We start from the raw sequence: 14,187 nt of genomic DNA, 5'->3' as shown, positions 1-14,187 counted from the left end.
AAATAAGCTTACCTACTTTAAAAATGTAACAACTGAAATATGCATTTACCTCTTGCCATTCTTTTTCTATCCCCCTCCAATTTAAGCTGTAAAATCATGTTCTGAAGCCACTAAGAGTAATATGACATCTGTGAAATGATGCATTTTGTTTCTAATGCATGCACTCAGCTGCAGATTTGACTTTGGAGTACTTAATTCTGAAATATCTAAAATAATCCAAAGTCCCAGAGAAATGGCACTAAAGCATCCAGAACTCTGTTTTCGTTAGGAAAGGGTCACGGTAAAAAACGGACCAGACACACCTCATCCTTTTCAGTTCTACTTTGTACCAGCTTCCCTGTCCTCACAGAAGCTACACAGCATCTTTGCTCCACACTATCCCAAGGCTCACATAAACCTGGAGAGCAAAGAGGCTAGAGAGTTTTAGGATGAACTGTCTCAAACAGTAGATACAGTAATGGCATGCAAAGTGGAAAGGCCAGGCACAGAGCTGTAACCTAAGATGAATATGCCTTGTAAGAAGGCGGCCACTTTGTGCTTATACTACAATTTCCATTGCCTCATTTCTTGTCCTCCTCATCCTGTTACTCCTAACTTCTGGGGCAAGCCTCACAATCCCTCTTACAGCCCAGAGTTTGAGCACAGGATTGTTTCAGCATCCACAACACACAGAGCAATGCGACATGGAAATGTCAGGGAGAGGCTGCAGCTTTGACTTAATCCACTTCTTTAACTTAGGAGTGAGGAGGGAAGAGGAATAAAGTCCCAGACGCTCACATCCATAACAAAAACGTCAGGTGTTTCTCAGGCAGCCATGCTAAGACTTTCCCTGAGCCTTGGCAATGTCTCCAACACTTTCACAAAAACAGAACTGGGAAAAAATATAGTTTTCTTCTTGCAATATAGTCCATTTTTCACTTGAGCACTGCAACCATCCACCCCCATTTACCAGCTTCTTGCTTTGCCTGTTTCAATACCTGTATGATCTCAGCAATTGATTCCAGAGACAGCATGAGAAGACACAGCATCTCATCACCCACAGCAGACATCAGCATCCAGACAATAAACCTGTTTGCTTGACATGCTTTTAACTATTGGTGATTTACTTAATCAGGTCTCACAAAGAAGCAAATTAAACCCACAGCTATTAGAAACAATAACTGCTTTTTAATAGAGACAATAACTTTGCCCAGGCTGGCTGAATCCATTCACTGTCTCTGTGACTTCCCTCTGGTTGTACATTGTAGTCAAACTCTCACATACAGGCACTTTAGCTTTGTTTCTGTAAGGCCTTTTTAATAAAATTAATACTATTGCAAACTCACTCCTTGACTCTGCCAAGCAAACACCATGACCCTACCCATTAAAGTTGTAGAGCCATTCATGCCCAGAATAGTAAATTCACCATCTATTACAATAAAAAATAAAATCCTAAGGTATCCCAAAATTTGGGCAGTTATTCAAAGTTTTATTTTCTTCTAATAAACATATAAATCAAAAACAGAACCACAGGGTAAGATGCTAAATGCTTAGTTATTGATGAAGGCATTCCTAGAATATTTTACTAATGGCTCAGACTTGATGAATATTAAAAAAAATCCTAGTGATTTTGCTTAAAAAAACATTTAAAAAGTGCTCAACACACTGGCAGTAGAATTATATTATAAAGTGAAAACTACCATTTAAATAAGGAAGAAATAGAGCCAGCCAGGCAGAGACATTACAGGGAGACAAATTATGAAACCCTTGTCAACCCCACTGAAGCAGCAGCAGCACTGGAGCTGTCAGAGCCAAGCTATGGGACCACACTGCTGTGGATTAAAGACAGCAAGTCCAAAGTCAAGAGAGACCATATTCAGCCCAAAAAGCAGGACATGCTTATATACCAGGACTTTCCCCATGAACAATGCTCATTAAAATGTTCAATCTGTGTCAAGGGTATATTTTAAATGGTAAATCACAGACAAGCATATTTTCTGGCCAAATTCCTATATAATTCCTATTAACTACCATTTGCTTCAGCTGGGAACTTGGTACTAACTCTTCTACTACTCTCAGAAATACGGTATGCAAACTTCTTCTCTCTCCCTAAATAGTCTTACCGTTGCAATATCAATGACCATCAGTAATCAAGATCCAAGATCATGGGATATTTTCTTCTAAAAAAATATGGTTTTCTGTGGATACAGTACAGTTCTGAAGCCTGGTATCCCTGGGATGTGCATGTTAATAAGAACATGAAAGTTAAAATGAGTATTTCCCTAGGTTCCCATGGGAACACCATCACTTATTTCCAGATCTGGATAGTTTCAAGCTACTGGGTTAAACACTTAACAAAACATATCTAAAAAAGCTATTCCTAGATTTTTCTGTGGCTTTTAAATTACTGTTCATTGGAACTAATGGCTCAAGGGTAGAGAACCATTAAAGCGCAGGGGAATTCAGGAAACAGCATGCTAGTGAGGCCAAGGACGTAGGAAAAACACTGGGAAGTAGGCAGAGGAGTTTGAATGTTTGAAAAGATAGCTCAACTGTTTAGGAAAGGAATGGAGTGACACTCATCAGTGGTTATTTATGCACTCTTTACACTGTTTTCTAAGAACACCCAGTGCTGCCTGCCATGGGTTTGCTGACCAGCCACTTACAACTCCAACCACACATACCCAGCTTCTAAGTGAAACACCTTCTGTAGTTAAACACAAGCCACGTGGGGAGAAGTTTGTCATCAATTTGAGATAAAGAAATTCTGACTTTATTTCTGATGCACTGGGGAAGATGAGAGGAATTCCAGGAAAAAAGATCTAGCTAAAGCTGTTCAAGTGTTGGACTTGGCAGTGCTGGGTTAATGGTCAGATTTGATGGTCCAGCCTGAATGATTCCATGATTCTCTACTTGCTACAGAGGAATAAAAGCATAGAGGGAAGTTGCATTCATAAATTGACATCTCTCCAGTCTTTAGAAACACTATCCACACACTGCATGTAGATTCCTGACTGTGTACAACTGCATTCTCTCCCTATGCTTTCCATATGCATTAGGACCTGCAGCCTAAACCAGAACTTGATGTCCACAAGATGCTTTCTTTTGATTGCTACTTCATTTCCTTTGAGTGACTAGACTATGGAACAGATCCTGTCTTCTCAGGATCACAGATTTGTTAGCAATAATTATAACAGACTAGTTGCAAGTTAACCAAAAAGTTGATGAAAACAGAATTCTCCTTTTGAAATTAAAAATATCAGGGGCTCTTACATGGAATAGCAAGAAAGTCTTGGTAAGCATTAAACAAACAGATGAGATAAAAAATGTGTTAGACATTTATAACACTTCATACAAATGTACCCTATTAATACAGAGATTTCTCAATTACACTCATTTTTAAAGAAACAAATCCCTGAAGACAAAAGAAGTAGACTAATAGAATTATATCTACTGTGCTCCTTTTTAAAAATGAGAAAGATAAATAAAATTAGAACTTAATCTAGAAAACCACTGGGATAACATAAACTAGGTTCTTGGGAAAATACAGATTTGGACAATAAGAGAAGCTGTGTTTCAATTAAAGCCTTTGATCATTCAAGATAAGTATACTGGAAAATGAAATTTTCTGCTTTATTTGATTTCTTTAGGAAATAATCTATTTCTTCTCTGTTTCTACTCAAAGTACCAGAAAACCTACCCTAAAAAGACACAACTAAAGTCTCCCACTGTTCCCTTACTGAACATAAGCTTTTCTCCCAGCTCTGAAATCAAAATTTCTTATATCAGTTACTTCATCTATAGTATATATTATATATGCTGCTACAGTGCTCTAACATTTTAATTTGCTTGTGGTATTTTCAACATTTCTTTAATTTCTTTGTAAGAATACACAAATACAAAAACTGTCTGTTTACTGAACAATAAAACAATAAAAAACCCTCTATCTTCCCTCTAAACAAAGTCTTCATTATTCTTGCACAGACTTCAGTTTCTTATTGCATAGAAAACAACAAAAATACTACAGATGTCTGGAAAGGTATCCTGCAATGAGAAACTTCAGGATATTTATTTAATTTCTTAGATTGAAGGTAAGATTGGGACTTGACCCTTTCATATAATACTTTTAGTAAGGTGCAGACACAGACATAAAATAAAGCATGTGGAGATTCAAGTCAAGTTAGGAATAAAACACAGGTTCTTTTAAGCAACAGAGGTAATTAGATACCAAGATAACTTACCATGGGAAGTAGCAAGACTACTAACAAAGAGTCATTAAATCAAATTTTCATGTCTCTCGCTAAAAGATACACCCTAATATCAGCATACACTCTTGACTCTACACCATTCAGTCCCTCAGTCAACCCCCTGTACTCCAGAACCAAAGTCCAAAGGTGCAGGAGTTGCACAAAGCCACAGAGACCTGGTGACCAGCAGCACAAAGCAGTGTCAGCTGTCAGTCCATTCCTCCTTGGTGACATTGCAGTGACAGTTTTAAGAGCAGTTGTTTCAACCACTGCTCACGTTCCTTACTGTGACAAGAGGAAAACAGACCTACTACTAACTTGTATGGGAATAACAGGATTAGTTAGAGTCATGGAAACAAAATAGGGTGCATTATACCATTCTCAAACCACTGTCTTTTAGTAATTTTGAAAATCCCAAGGGAAGCAGTGGTGATAAAACCCATGCAATTAAGTTCTGTTGACTACATGAACTGTGGAACAGGCTGCCCCGAGTGAAATAAAATGGCTCCAACAAGGATCTTTGATGAGGGGTCCCTCTGTTGCCCACACAACTAGTCAGGATCAAATCAGTCAGAGCCTGGAAACACATCAGCCTTCTACTCAATCCATGGTAGAATCCACGAAGAAATACACAGGTGGCAAAAACAAATTGTATAAGCCCTATGATGGGCACAACAGTTAACTGTACTTTAAACTATGGATGGCCACCAACTGGGACATTGGACCAGAATAAGATATGTACACCTGTAATCATGACTGTCCACTTCAGACCACTTGTTAGCAAACAGTTATCTTCAGGGATTGTTTATACTTAAAACTATTTCATTTATGCTGACATTTCAGATTGAACTTAAAATATTAGAACCTGCACTTACTGTATTCTGCAAGCATTTGACTGAAAGAACAAGCAAAGGAAAAACTAAGGTAAAATGAATATATCCTGAAATGGACTTCAAGAAAGCAAATTGCCACACCACATTATTGTATCCTTCAAGTGACAGTCTTGTCATTGTGGTATTTCAGGATTTGGTTACCAGCAATAAGGAAAAAAAAGATTATGGGGTTTTTTGAGCACACTTATCAGACAATGTTTATAATTTTTTTTATTGAGGAATTAGCAATAACAGCTACCTTGCAGCTTGAAAGTTCTTTAAAAGTTTATGAAGATTTGGCATCAGTGGCAGACCCATTTACACTGTGCAAGAAGGAAAATAAACAATCAGGACACAGCAAGCACTGAATATTTTCAGTGCATGTTCCAGCCCCAGAAAACAAAAGAACCATTTTTCTTGTGTTGCAGTTTGTCACCCTCCCAGTACAGACTTGCAGATTTATACAGGAGGCGGGACAGCACCAATCCAATCTTAAAATATCTCAATCATTCAGTCTTTTTCCTTTACCCAGCTTATCACTTATCTTCACGGATCACAGCAGTTTCCCCAGGATGCTCTGTCTTCAATTTTTTACGAGATGGCTCTCTGGGGAGCAGAGCTGTGCAGTGCTCTAAGGATCGGGCAATTTCATCAATTGTCCATTTGTCTTCGTGAAGGGCGTGTTCCTCCAGCGTGAACGGCCCCTGCTTGGTGCGGGTCAGCTCCTGCATAGTGGCACAGGTAGAGAGTTCTGCAGGAAGAAAAAGAGGAATTGGGAAAAGTCCATGGATAAACTTTAAAAGCGGCTCACTTAAAATGTGTTTTTATATGTAGCCTTCTACATTATTCTGCTTTGTCTGAGAAGGAAGTTGACGAAGATTTATCACTCCTTTATATCTTCTTAAATGCGAGCCCAGGAAGTCCTTTGATTTCAGTAGATCTCCAGAGTAGTAAAGAGTTCAGAATCTGACAGAAAGTTGTCAAAAATTTTCCCACATTTAGTTCAGAATGAAAAGAGAGGAAATAATGTCATAAGATGTAAACAGAACATTCTGCATTCACAAGTGACCATGAACTATTTCTCCACAGATTTTGAGGCGTTAGCACTCCCTGCCTTCAAGAATAATTTTTGACATTTTTATCCTGTGCTGCCTATCAGGATAATATAAACTAAGATAAGGAAAAATAAAAAAATATATACAAATGCTCTGCTGTGTTAAATAAATACCAGCAGGACACAATTACATAACGAGGGGGACAAAGCATACCAGCAACCAGAGCTGACTTGTAAGTGCACAGGTACACTAAAATAATTTCTCCCATCCTTTCTGATGCAGGAAGATTTTCACTGCATTTTCAATTTTTTAAAAGAAACCAGCTGCAGACACACTTTATCTTGGTTTATCATTAAAAGGCTAAACATAAGCCAGTATGATCAGAAGGCAGTAACAGAAACTTTGACTTGCCTAAGCACAAATAACAACATTGAAATTCATAGTGTTATCCAACATTACTTGCCTTCTTGAACTGCAAATGTATAATTTAAAAAAAAATCTTGAAATGGATTATCTATTCTCCATCATGCAGTTTGATAGATATAGAGCACAAAACAAATAACCCTGTGGGAAAGCAAAACTATTCACAGTTAAGGCAAAGCAGAAAGAAAACACTAGAAAAATCATCACCAATGTAGAAGTCTTTCCAGCAGATAGGGTTTATTATGTGCATGGTAATGTTCTGTTCAATCTTTTTTCAAAATGTGATGAATAATGTTTAAATGTTTAAAAAGACAGTGTCTTTTTTCTTCTTCTTATCCTTAATCTGAGTTAGCTTCAACACATGGAGGAGGAAATAAAAAAAATCCCCACCTTGCCCTGCATTATCTTGCTGAGTGCTACTGCCTGCTCCTCTTTTATCCCCCCACCCCCAAGGTCCCCTGGCAATTATTCAGCCTTCATTCCCCCCATGCTCCCAAGGAAATTACCTTAGTATATAAAAACAAGTGATAACACTACAATTCTGCAAAATAACACATAGGTCTAGTTCCTGGAGATAGGCAAAATGATAGAATTTTTCCATAAACACACACTCACTCCTTAAACTGTCATGGTTTTTTTTCATGCCTACCTTTGCCAATGTCACTGACCAGGCTCCTGACATAAAAGCCACCGCCACATTCAACATCTGGAACGTTAAAAGTGACATAGTAAATTGCCAGTGCAATGTGAAATCTACTTTACATAGAAACCATGCCCCCACACAAATGTAAAAATGAGCTAAGCAAACAACCCAGTGATAAAATATTTATAGGATGCACCATCAATAATTCATCCTGTAACATATGTGCGGGTGAGATTGCTAAGCCAGACAGGAGGGAAAGCAAATAAAATGGCAACTGAACTAACTCACTGGAATTTAAGTACTTGCTGTGGTATGTGAACAAATGCTTCAATCCTATTCATTTTAAGCATTTCAGAAGGTTGATTCATATTTCTAATGATGAAGGCAAGTTATTTCAAGTACTGCCTAAACTGACTACCAATGCTTTTAAGATACTGCAGGCAGGCAGCTGCATAAAATTTTAAAATTCACCTTTAACTTTCACTGCTATCTCGGGTCTTCCCTTCCCCCTCTGCCAGTGATCAGCTACTAGTCACTCAAACAAAAAGTAAGAGCTGAAGTAACACAGCACTGAGCTCTGTCACTCATACCAGCTCATCATGTAACATCTGGTCCACCAGAGGACCACAGGTCAACTAGGCAGGCAGATCAATGCAAGACATTATCTTGACCTTACAGGAGCATCAAACATTTACAACAGTTCTTTCTGGTTTATTTATTAATGTGCTTCTTAATGTACTATCCAAGTTTCTTGATGCATGACAGAAGGAAGGATGAGATCCTGCCTCCTCAACCAAGAAAGAGGTCTGACAGTAACTGATACTGGTCCCTGCTGCGCCCTGGGAGAGATGCCAGCAGGGCTGGGCATCTGTGTAAAAGAATGGGCAAAGTGGAGTAAGCAGACCTGAGACAGGAATGAGCTAGAGGTTGCAAAATCATGGACAGATGCAAATAATCCCCTGACCAGTCTCTCAGAATTTTCCCTCACTGAAAGATTACATATAATCAGCTTAACTTAAACCCAAAACACGGTGCTTTTAATGTAAAGTGAAAGTCTCTGCACATGGGCTCACACCAAAATAAGCAGCTGAGTGAAATGAAACCCATTTCACTATCTTAGTCCCATTGTGAGTGTAAATAAACACTAACAAGCTGGGAGCATTGCTCTATGTAATAAACTTTGACCTTTACCCAGCGTGAACAGTGGTGGCTGGAACTGCTGGAGAGAAAGGCTGTACACTCTCACTGGCCGAGCAGGCTTTGCTTCAACTGCTTCTCCCCTCTTCATCAGAGTTGAAAGCCTTTCTCCATCCTTCTTCAAAGCAGAATAGCTGATCAGACAGAGCATGAAAATGTGTGTCATACGGTTGTAAGAGAACAAGTTTCCCATTCTCTAGATCCTGTTAATATTGGACTGGAGTAGCATTTTACACCTCTCCAAGTACTCACAAAAACCCCACAAAATCTCTTGGACACAGAATCATCTCATTTGACAGCAGCTCTATAAACTGGAAAAGAGGAGATGGTCCTATATTTATCTCTTGCTGTACAGATTTAAAAGTGTTTCATCACTCAATTTGCAGTTTATGAAATAAAAGGGTTTCTATCAGGGTTACAACACTTGCATCTGCCTCTAACATCCTGTCTCTCAGAAGTCTGCAGGGCATGCTCTGTTCTAGCGTTATGTTGAGCTGAGCACTGGGAGTCGCTCAGACAACTGCTGTAGTTCTGCATTGCACCTTTCCTTGTCTCACACCAGGGTCTTTCCTGAACAGCAACTGCCAAGTTATGTACCCATGTTCTAGGGTGTTTAGGGAACCATTACGGAACCAAAGAAATTGATTTCACTGATTATATGGAACTTTACCCAAAGCCCCAACTTTTGTCATGACAGCAAGATGACCACAGAAAAATCAAAAAAGGTCTTGCTCAAATTAATAGAGAGCAATTTGAAACAGGTCACATGAAGCAGAACATGTACAGAGTTCCAGACCTTACACGGCTTACATTGGAACCACGGTAAGTGACATATGGCAAATGCAAAGGAAAGTATGTTAGCTGAAATCACCATAAAAGCCATCTGTCACAAGCCAAGTGCTTGCACACTGCCAGCTACTGTGGCTCACCTGACCAGAAGAAATTTGCTCAGTCATTCATCACTCATTCACACTCTAAGGTTGCAGAAAACTAATTCAAAGTCATTTAAGGCACTTCCACAGAGATGTCAGGAAGACTGGAAGGCAGGACAGAAGCCATCAAGCCCTCCAAAGCTGTTCAAGTCTTTTGCTACTTGACATTTACCCAAAACACCCACAGACTCCAGGTCACCATTTGCGCTCGATCTCCAAATGAGCATGACCTGCACCTGCAAATGTTAAACTCCTGACTGCCTTGCCTCTATCCTCTTGCAAAAATGTGTTTCAATACTTCCGGGAGAACTGACTTCTGTTGGCAAGTCCTGACAGCTGAACACAACTGTCAAGATTGTCTGAATATTGTGGAACTTACAGTGGAGGGACTTGCATGATGTGCCCCGTGAACTTTTGCAGCACATTTTCAAGATCTCCTTTTGTTACCTGGTCTGTAGAACGAAAACAGTCAGTATGTTAGTACTGATTATTCACATGGCACTAATGGCATCAATCACGTTCCGCAAACAGATACAAATCAGAGTTCCCTCTCATGTGAATTTAGCTTGGGTGAAAAACACCAAAGAAAAGAGAAAAAACAGAATGCAGGTAGGAGTGTGAATTATCACAAAAAGAGTGAAAAAAACTGTCCAAGGTGATTAGGACAGTCTGGACACTTTCAGAAGGGCAGAAATTCTCATATACACAATTTTCTTTTGCAATTTCCCTCACTTGAGGCTGCAAATCTATCTTTCTTGGGAACTAGATCAAAACTACAACATTTGGCACATTCTAATTTTTGTTAAAGCACCGAAAAGAATAAAATGCTCATCTAACCTTGGGAACTTCTCTTTAAAAGTACCTAACTGCTGATGAAAAGACAACAGATAATTAGAGAACAAAACCATTGGGTTTTGTGGGTTTTTTGGTTTTGTTTTTTTTTTAGTGAAGAAGACTGTATCTGGAACAACACATCAAATTTCCCTGTCAAACTTGCAAATGCACACCAGGGTATAGTTACATACTAAGTAAGGTAATTTTACTAAAGAAATCCTGTAAAAGAAAGACAGCTGTTTTAGGCAATCTATTTTAAGAGTACACATACACATCTGTCCCACTTTTATTAAAAGGCTATAACCTAAGTAGTTGATTGCATTGGTCCTTTGAAGCTCTATTCAACAGAGATGACATTCATCCCTAATTTGTTTAGAGAGTGCAAACACAAGATCTGTGATCACAATGCACTTCAGTGCTTTTCTACCGTCTAGGGCTTCACTAGTCCTGTTTCTTATAAGTTATATTCAATTAGTGTCACCCTGCTAACAGGGTTCTGGAACAGAAACCAAGCAAATTTATTTATTGAGCCTTCATTATATTTTAGAACAGATCTTTAATTGCAAGCCTTACAAAACAGATGTACTTCATGCTGTAAGTAAGAAAGATGAGATTTCTTTTCACAGCAGCTTTAGGAGATGCTATTGTGGTACGTCAGTGTTGCAAAGCACACTTTGCAGCCTGAGGAGAAGGGATGTCCCTAGGCCCAAGCAGCTGTCCCAGTAAGTGTTATTAACAGCAGGGTTGGAAGACCTTGGCAAGAGGCACAAAATTCAGTCAGGGATGCTGAGAAAGACCAATTTACATCAGAATACAGACTTGGAACAACAAAATCATTTGTAGAGTAAGTCTGAATCTTCTGAAGAGTTTCTTACATTGTTATTTCAATCTTTTGTTTCTATTTAGCAAATTTCTATATCACAACAAAACTACATGGTGGAAAGTTAGCATGACCCAGTTCTATGACAATGATCCTGTCAGCCTTCTTGTGAACCCCAAGTAGCTTCACGTTAGAATTCAGTATTTGAGACCTAAGCATAAGTGTCCCTGGGGGTTCTTTTTCCAATTTTCATCCCATGAACTTCATTTGTGACACAGGCATTTAATGAGAGGCCTGAGTTCAGTTCTGGCTCTGATCTCATATTCCCCGATTGAGAGGTTACATGCAGCCTCTGAGGAAGTCACTTGTAACACAGGCAACCTCTGTCTCAGGAGATAAACAAAAAAATCCCCACGTGCGGAATGATGCATTAAGCCATTAACAAACAAAAGTTGTGTGGTGTGTAATCAAAGTAAATATTTACAGATGAGTTTGCTAAGATCTAGAATAAATCATATTTGTCTTCTGCAATACATCATAGCACAAGCTGGCCAGTATTACATTCTGAAAACCTAAACCCATGTGGTTTGTTGTTTGTGTAAACAGGCAACACTGCCTTTGTGTTAATGGATTGTACTAGATTCTTGTCCTCTCCTAGAACAACATACAAGCTGGTGGAGCTTTTTCCAGCACTCCAGAATGTTTTATTAGTCTTCTCCCAAACAGTTTAACTATGTCTAAACTCTGTATTTGTTCCAAGCACCAGTTTGGACCCATGGTTCTGCAGGGCTCTCTGAACCATCTTTCAGTTCCCAGTCATTACATCCACAGCACAGGCAGAGAGGAATGTGGTCCTGCTGCCCAGAAGTCTTTCCCTTCAGGACCCTGGCCACAGGTCTTCCTCACACAGCTGTGGGCTTGGGTTTATGTCAACAGCTTGTCTGGTCAGCAATTGAGGGCAGCATTTGGACTCGACCCTCCATCAACATGAATATGAACACACCCCTAAAGGGAAATTAGCATGAAATGTCCCAAAACATGCTGTTTGACTTTCTTCTCCACTCCCTGAGAGTAAAGGGGTTGAGAGACATTTCTGCAGGACACCTCTGTCACTGCCCTTGCTAAAGAGAGTAACCTATTCCTCCCAAGGTCCTCATTCCAAATACCAAATACCCTCAATCTGCTGTATTGCAGACCATGAGTCTTAGCTGGAAGCTGGCCTCAAAACTGTACCTCTGTGTCCTTCTAGGGAGGGGTGTGGAGGCTGCCCCCCTGATTCACAATGATTTCAGTAAGGACTTTCAAGGTTTAGCTCACGGGATAACTTCATCCAGTCGCCAGGAATAATGAAAACCTTAACTCAGAGCAAAAAGATTGCACCTGCTCTGAGGACACTACTTGGAATACATTCCATTCAAGACTGTATTCTAAATTTCCTCCTACTCCCTTAGACTGGCAGTGTGGTTACATGATTTCTGCACAGGCTCCGCATCTTCCAGTGGACCATTCCTTATGAATCTACCAGCATCCCAAAGTACCCAGAACTTTTGGCCTCCAATGCTTCTAAAAACATTTAATATAAGGCTATTAGCTTCTAACAACAAAAATTCCAAAGAACAGTTGTGTGCTTCTGAACATTGGTGACTGTTGATTTTTTTTCTGCTATAAAGGAAGGAAAATAAAGTTACCAAACCATAAGGTGCCAACCGTGCCACAACCTCAAGAAGCCTCCACTGAAGGCTTGTTAACAAAGAACACCTAAACAGAACTCAAGAATTATCCATGTCAGCCAAACGAAAGTACAGCAGATGATCTCAATTCCACCTGGCCTAGCACAAATTATTTGAAAACAGACAAGCAGAATGCTGAAATTACTACATTTTCCAAATTACTCAGGTAGCTCTGTTAAACATATATTTCAGCATAATCAGCAAAGACTTGCAGAAAATCCTCATTAATTCTGTTCTCCATGTCTGGATATGGCCTGTAGGCAGCTGGGAGGAAGTGGGTTTCAGAATGCACATCCCTGTGCATAGTTACAAATATTAAAAATGGGCTACAAACATTAATGTGCTCAAAACGGCATCAGAAGAACTCTAAATGCTAGGTGCTTCCAAAGCCAGCATCTGGTAGCCTGGCAGCAGTATGAAACCATTTCAAGTGGAAATGCAAACTCGTCTGATAAGAAACAATCAAAAAACTACGAGAAGTTCAGGAGGAGTTAAAACCAAGGAACTCTTTTCAGTACATCCTTTCATTGTGACTAACTGTACAGTTTGCTTCCTCAGCTGATGTCTAGGAGCACTTTGAGGACTAAAATGTAACACTTCTTATAGTTAAGATAGCTGGCACCTTTCTGCAAGCACTTTCCTCTTGTGGTCCAATGGAGTCATTCAAGAAGAGTTTTATATAACTTGAAACTGTTTTAGTGCCCTTTCTCTGCAATAAGGCCCAATCCTGGACGCTTCTGGCACAGCAGGATTATATTCCCCAGCAGGTGCTCTGCTTCTCCCAAGATCTTTGCAGGTATCAAAGGAAAACTGCAATTCAGCTCAAATACCTGGTTTTGGAGTACCTGTTAGAGATTAGGGATGTTGGGCCACCCAGAGTATCCTGCAGAAAACCAAGCTGATTTGGAGAAGATGAGAAATATCTGCCTTATTAAAAGGAGAGGAAGGAAGGAAATACAAAACATGTAGGTACCATGGAAAACAAAAAATGAATATTCATGTTCCCTCCTTTTCTTTCCAAAGAAATCAAATCTGACTGATTTACACCAACATGGAAAGCAACTGAGACCAATTTCATGAGCGTTTTCTTTCTGCTCTCAGTTTCAGTAGAAGAGAAATACTGCTCTTCATGAGACCACTTGAAGAACTGCAAATGCAACTGATCTCAGTTTAAAATGATTAGCAACTCAAAAAAAGGGGTATTTTTAACTCAAGTAAGTTCTCCAAGCACACAGTCTAACAGAAAAGTTAAACCACCATAACAGAGGAGGTGGTGCAGAGGTGGGAACTACTGTAACAGTAGAGCCAGTGAGAGAAATGCACTTGAAAACAACACTAAATTCTATCTGCAGTAAACAATACAAAATAAGAAAAGTAAAACCAGAGTCACAAGAAACACTTTTTTTTTTATTTAACTATGGGATTTGCATCTACTTAAAATGGTATTTCACAGCT

The 14,187-nt window shown here is 39.4% G+C and overlaps 2 protein-coding genes across 3 annotated transcripts in view; both read right to left on the bottom strand.

Annotated features, from left to right (window-relative positions):
- The window catches only part of ATRNL1 (attractin like 1), a 529,120-nt gene extending 523,920 nt beyond the window's left edge, over positions 1 to 5,200 (bottom strand). For both annotated transcript variants that reach the window (XM_027647923.1, XM_027647924.1), the window contains exon 1: positions 4,221 to 5,200. The gene's annotated coding sequence lies outside the window, so the exon portion shown is untranslated. The remainder of the gene's footprint in view (positions 1 to 4,220) is intronic.
- Positions 5,201 to 5,311: 111 nt separating this feature from the next.
- The window catches only part of TRUB1 (TruB pseudouridine synthase family member 1), a 28,798-nt gene continuing 19,922 nt past the window's right edge, over positions 5,312 to 14,187 (bottom strand). The window contains 5 exon segments of the mRNA XM_027647925.1: positions 5,312 to 5,648; positions 5,650 to 5,849; positions 7,226 to 7,282; positions 8,411 to 8,550; positions 9,728 to 9,800. Coding sequence (XP_027503726.1) covers positions 5,601 to 5,648; positions 5,650 to 5,849; positions 7,226 to 7,282; positions 8,411 to 8,550; positions 9,728 to 9,800 — 518 coding nt within the window. The 3' untranslated portion in view covers positions 5,312 to 5,600.

This window comes from Corapipo altera, unplaced genomic scaffold (genome assembly GCF_003945725.1).
Source record: "Corapipo altera isolate COAL_440 unplaced genomic scaffold, ASM394572v1 56, whole genome shotgun sequence".
NCBI classification, from domain to species: domain Eukaryota; kingdom Metazoa; phylum Chordata; class Aves; order Passeriformes; family Pipridae; genus Corapipo; species Corapipo altera.
The sequence above is the reverse complement of the archived record's forward strand: the minus strand, read 5'-3'. Positions and strand labels throughout refer to the sequence as shown.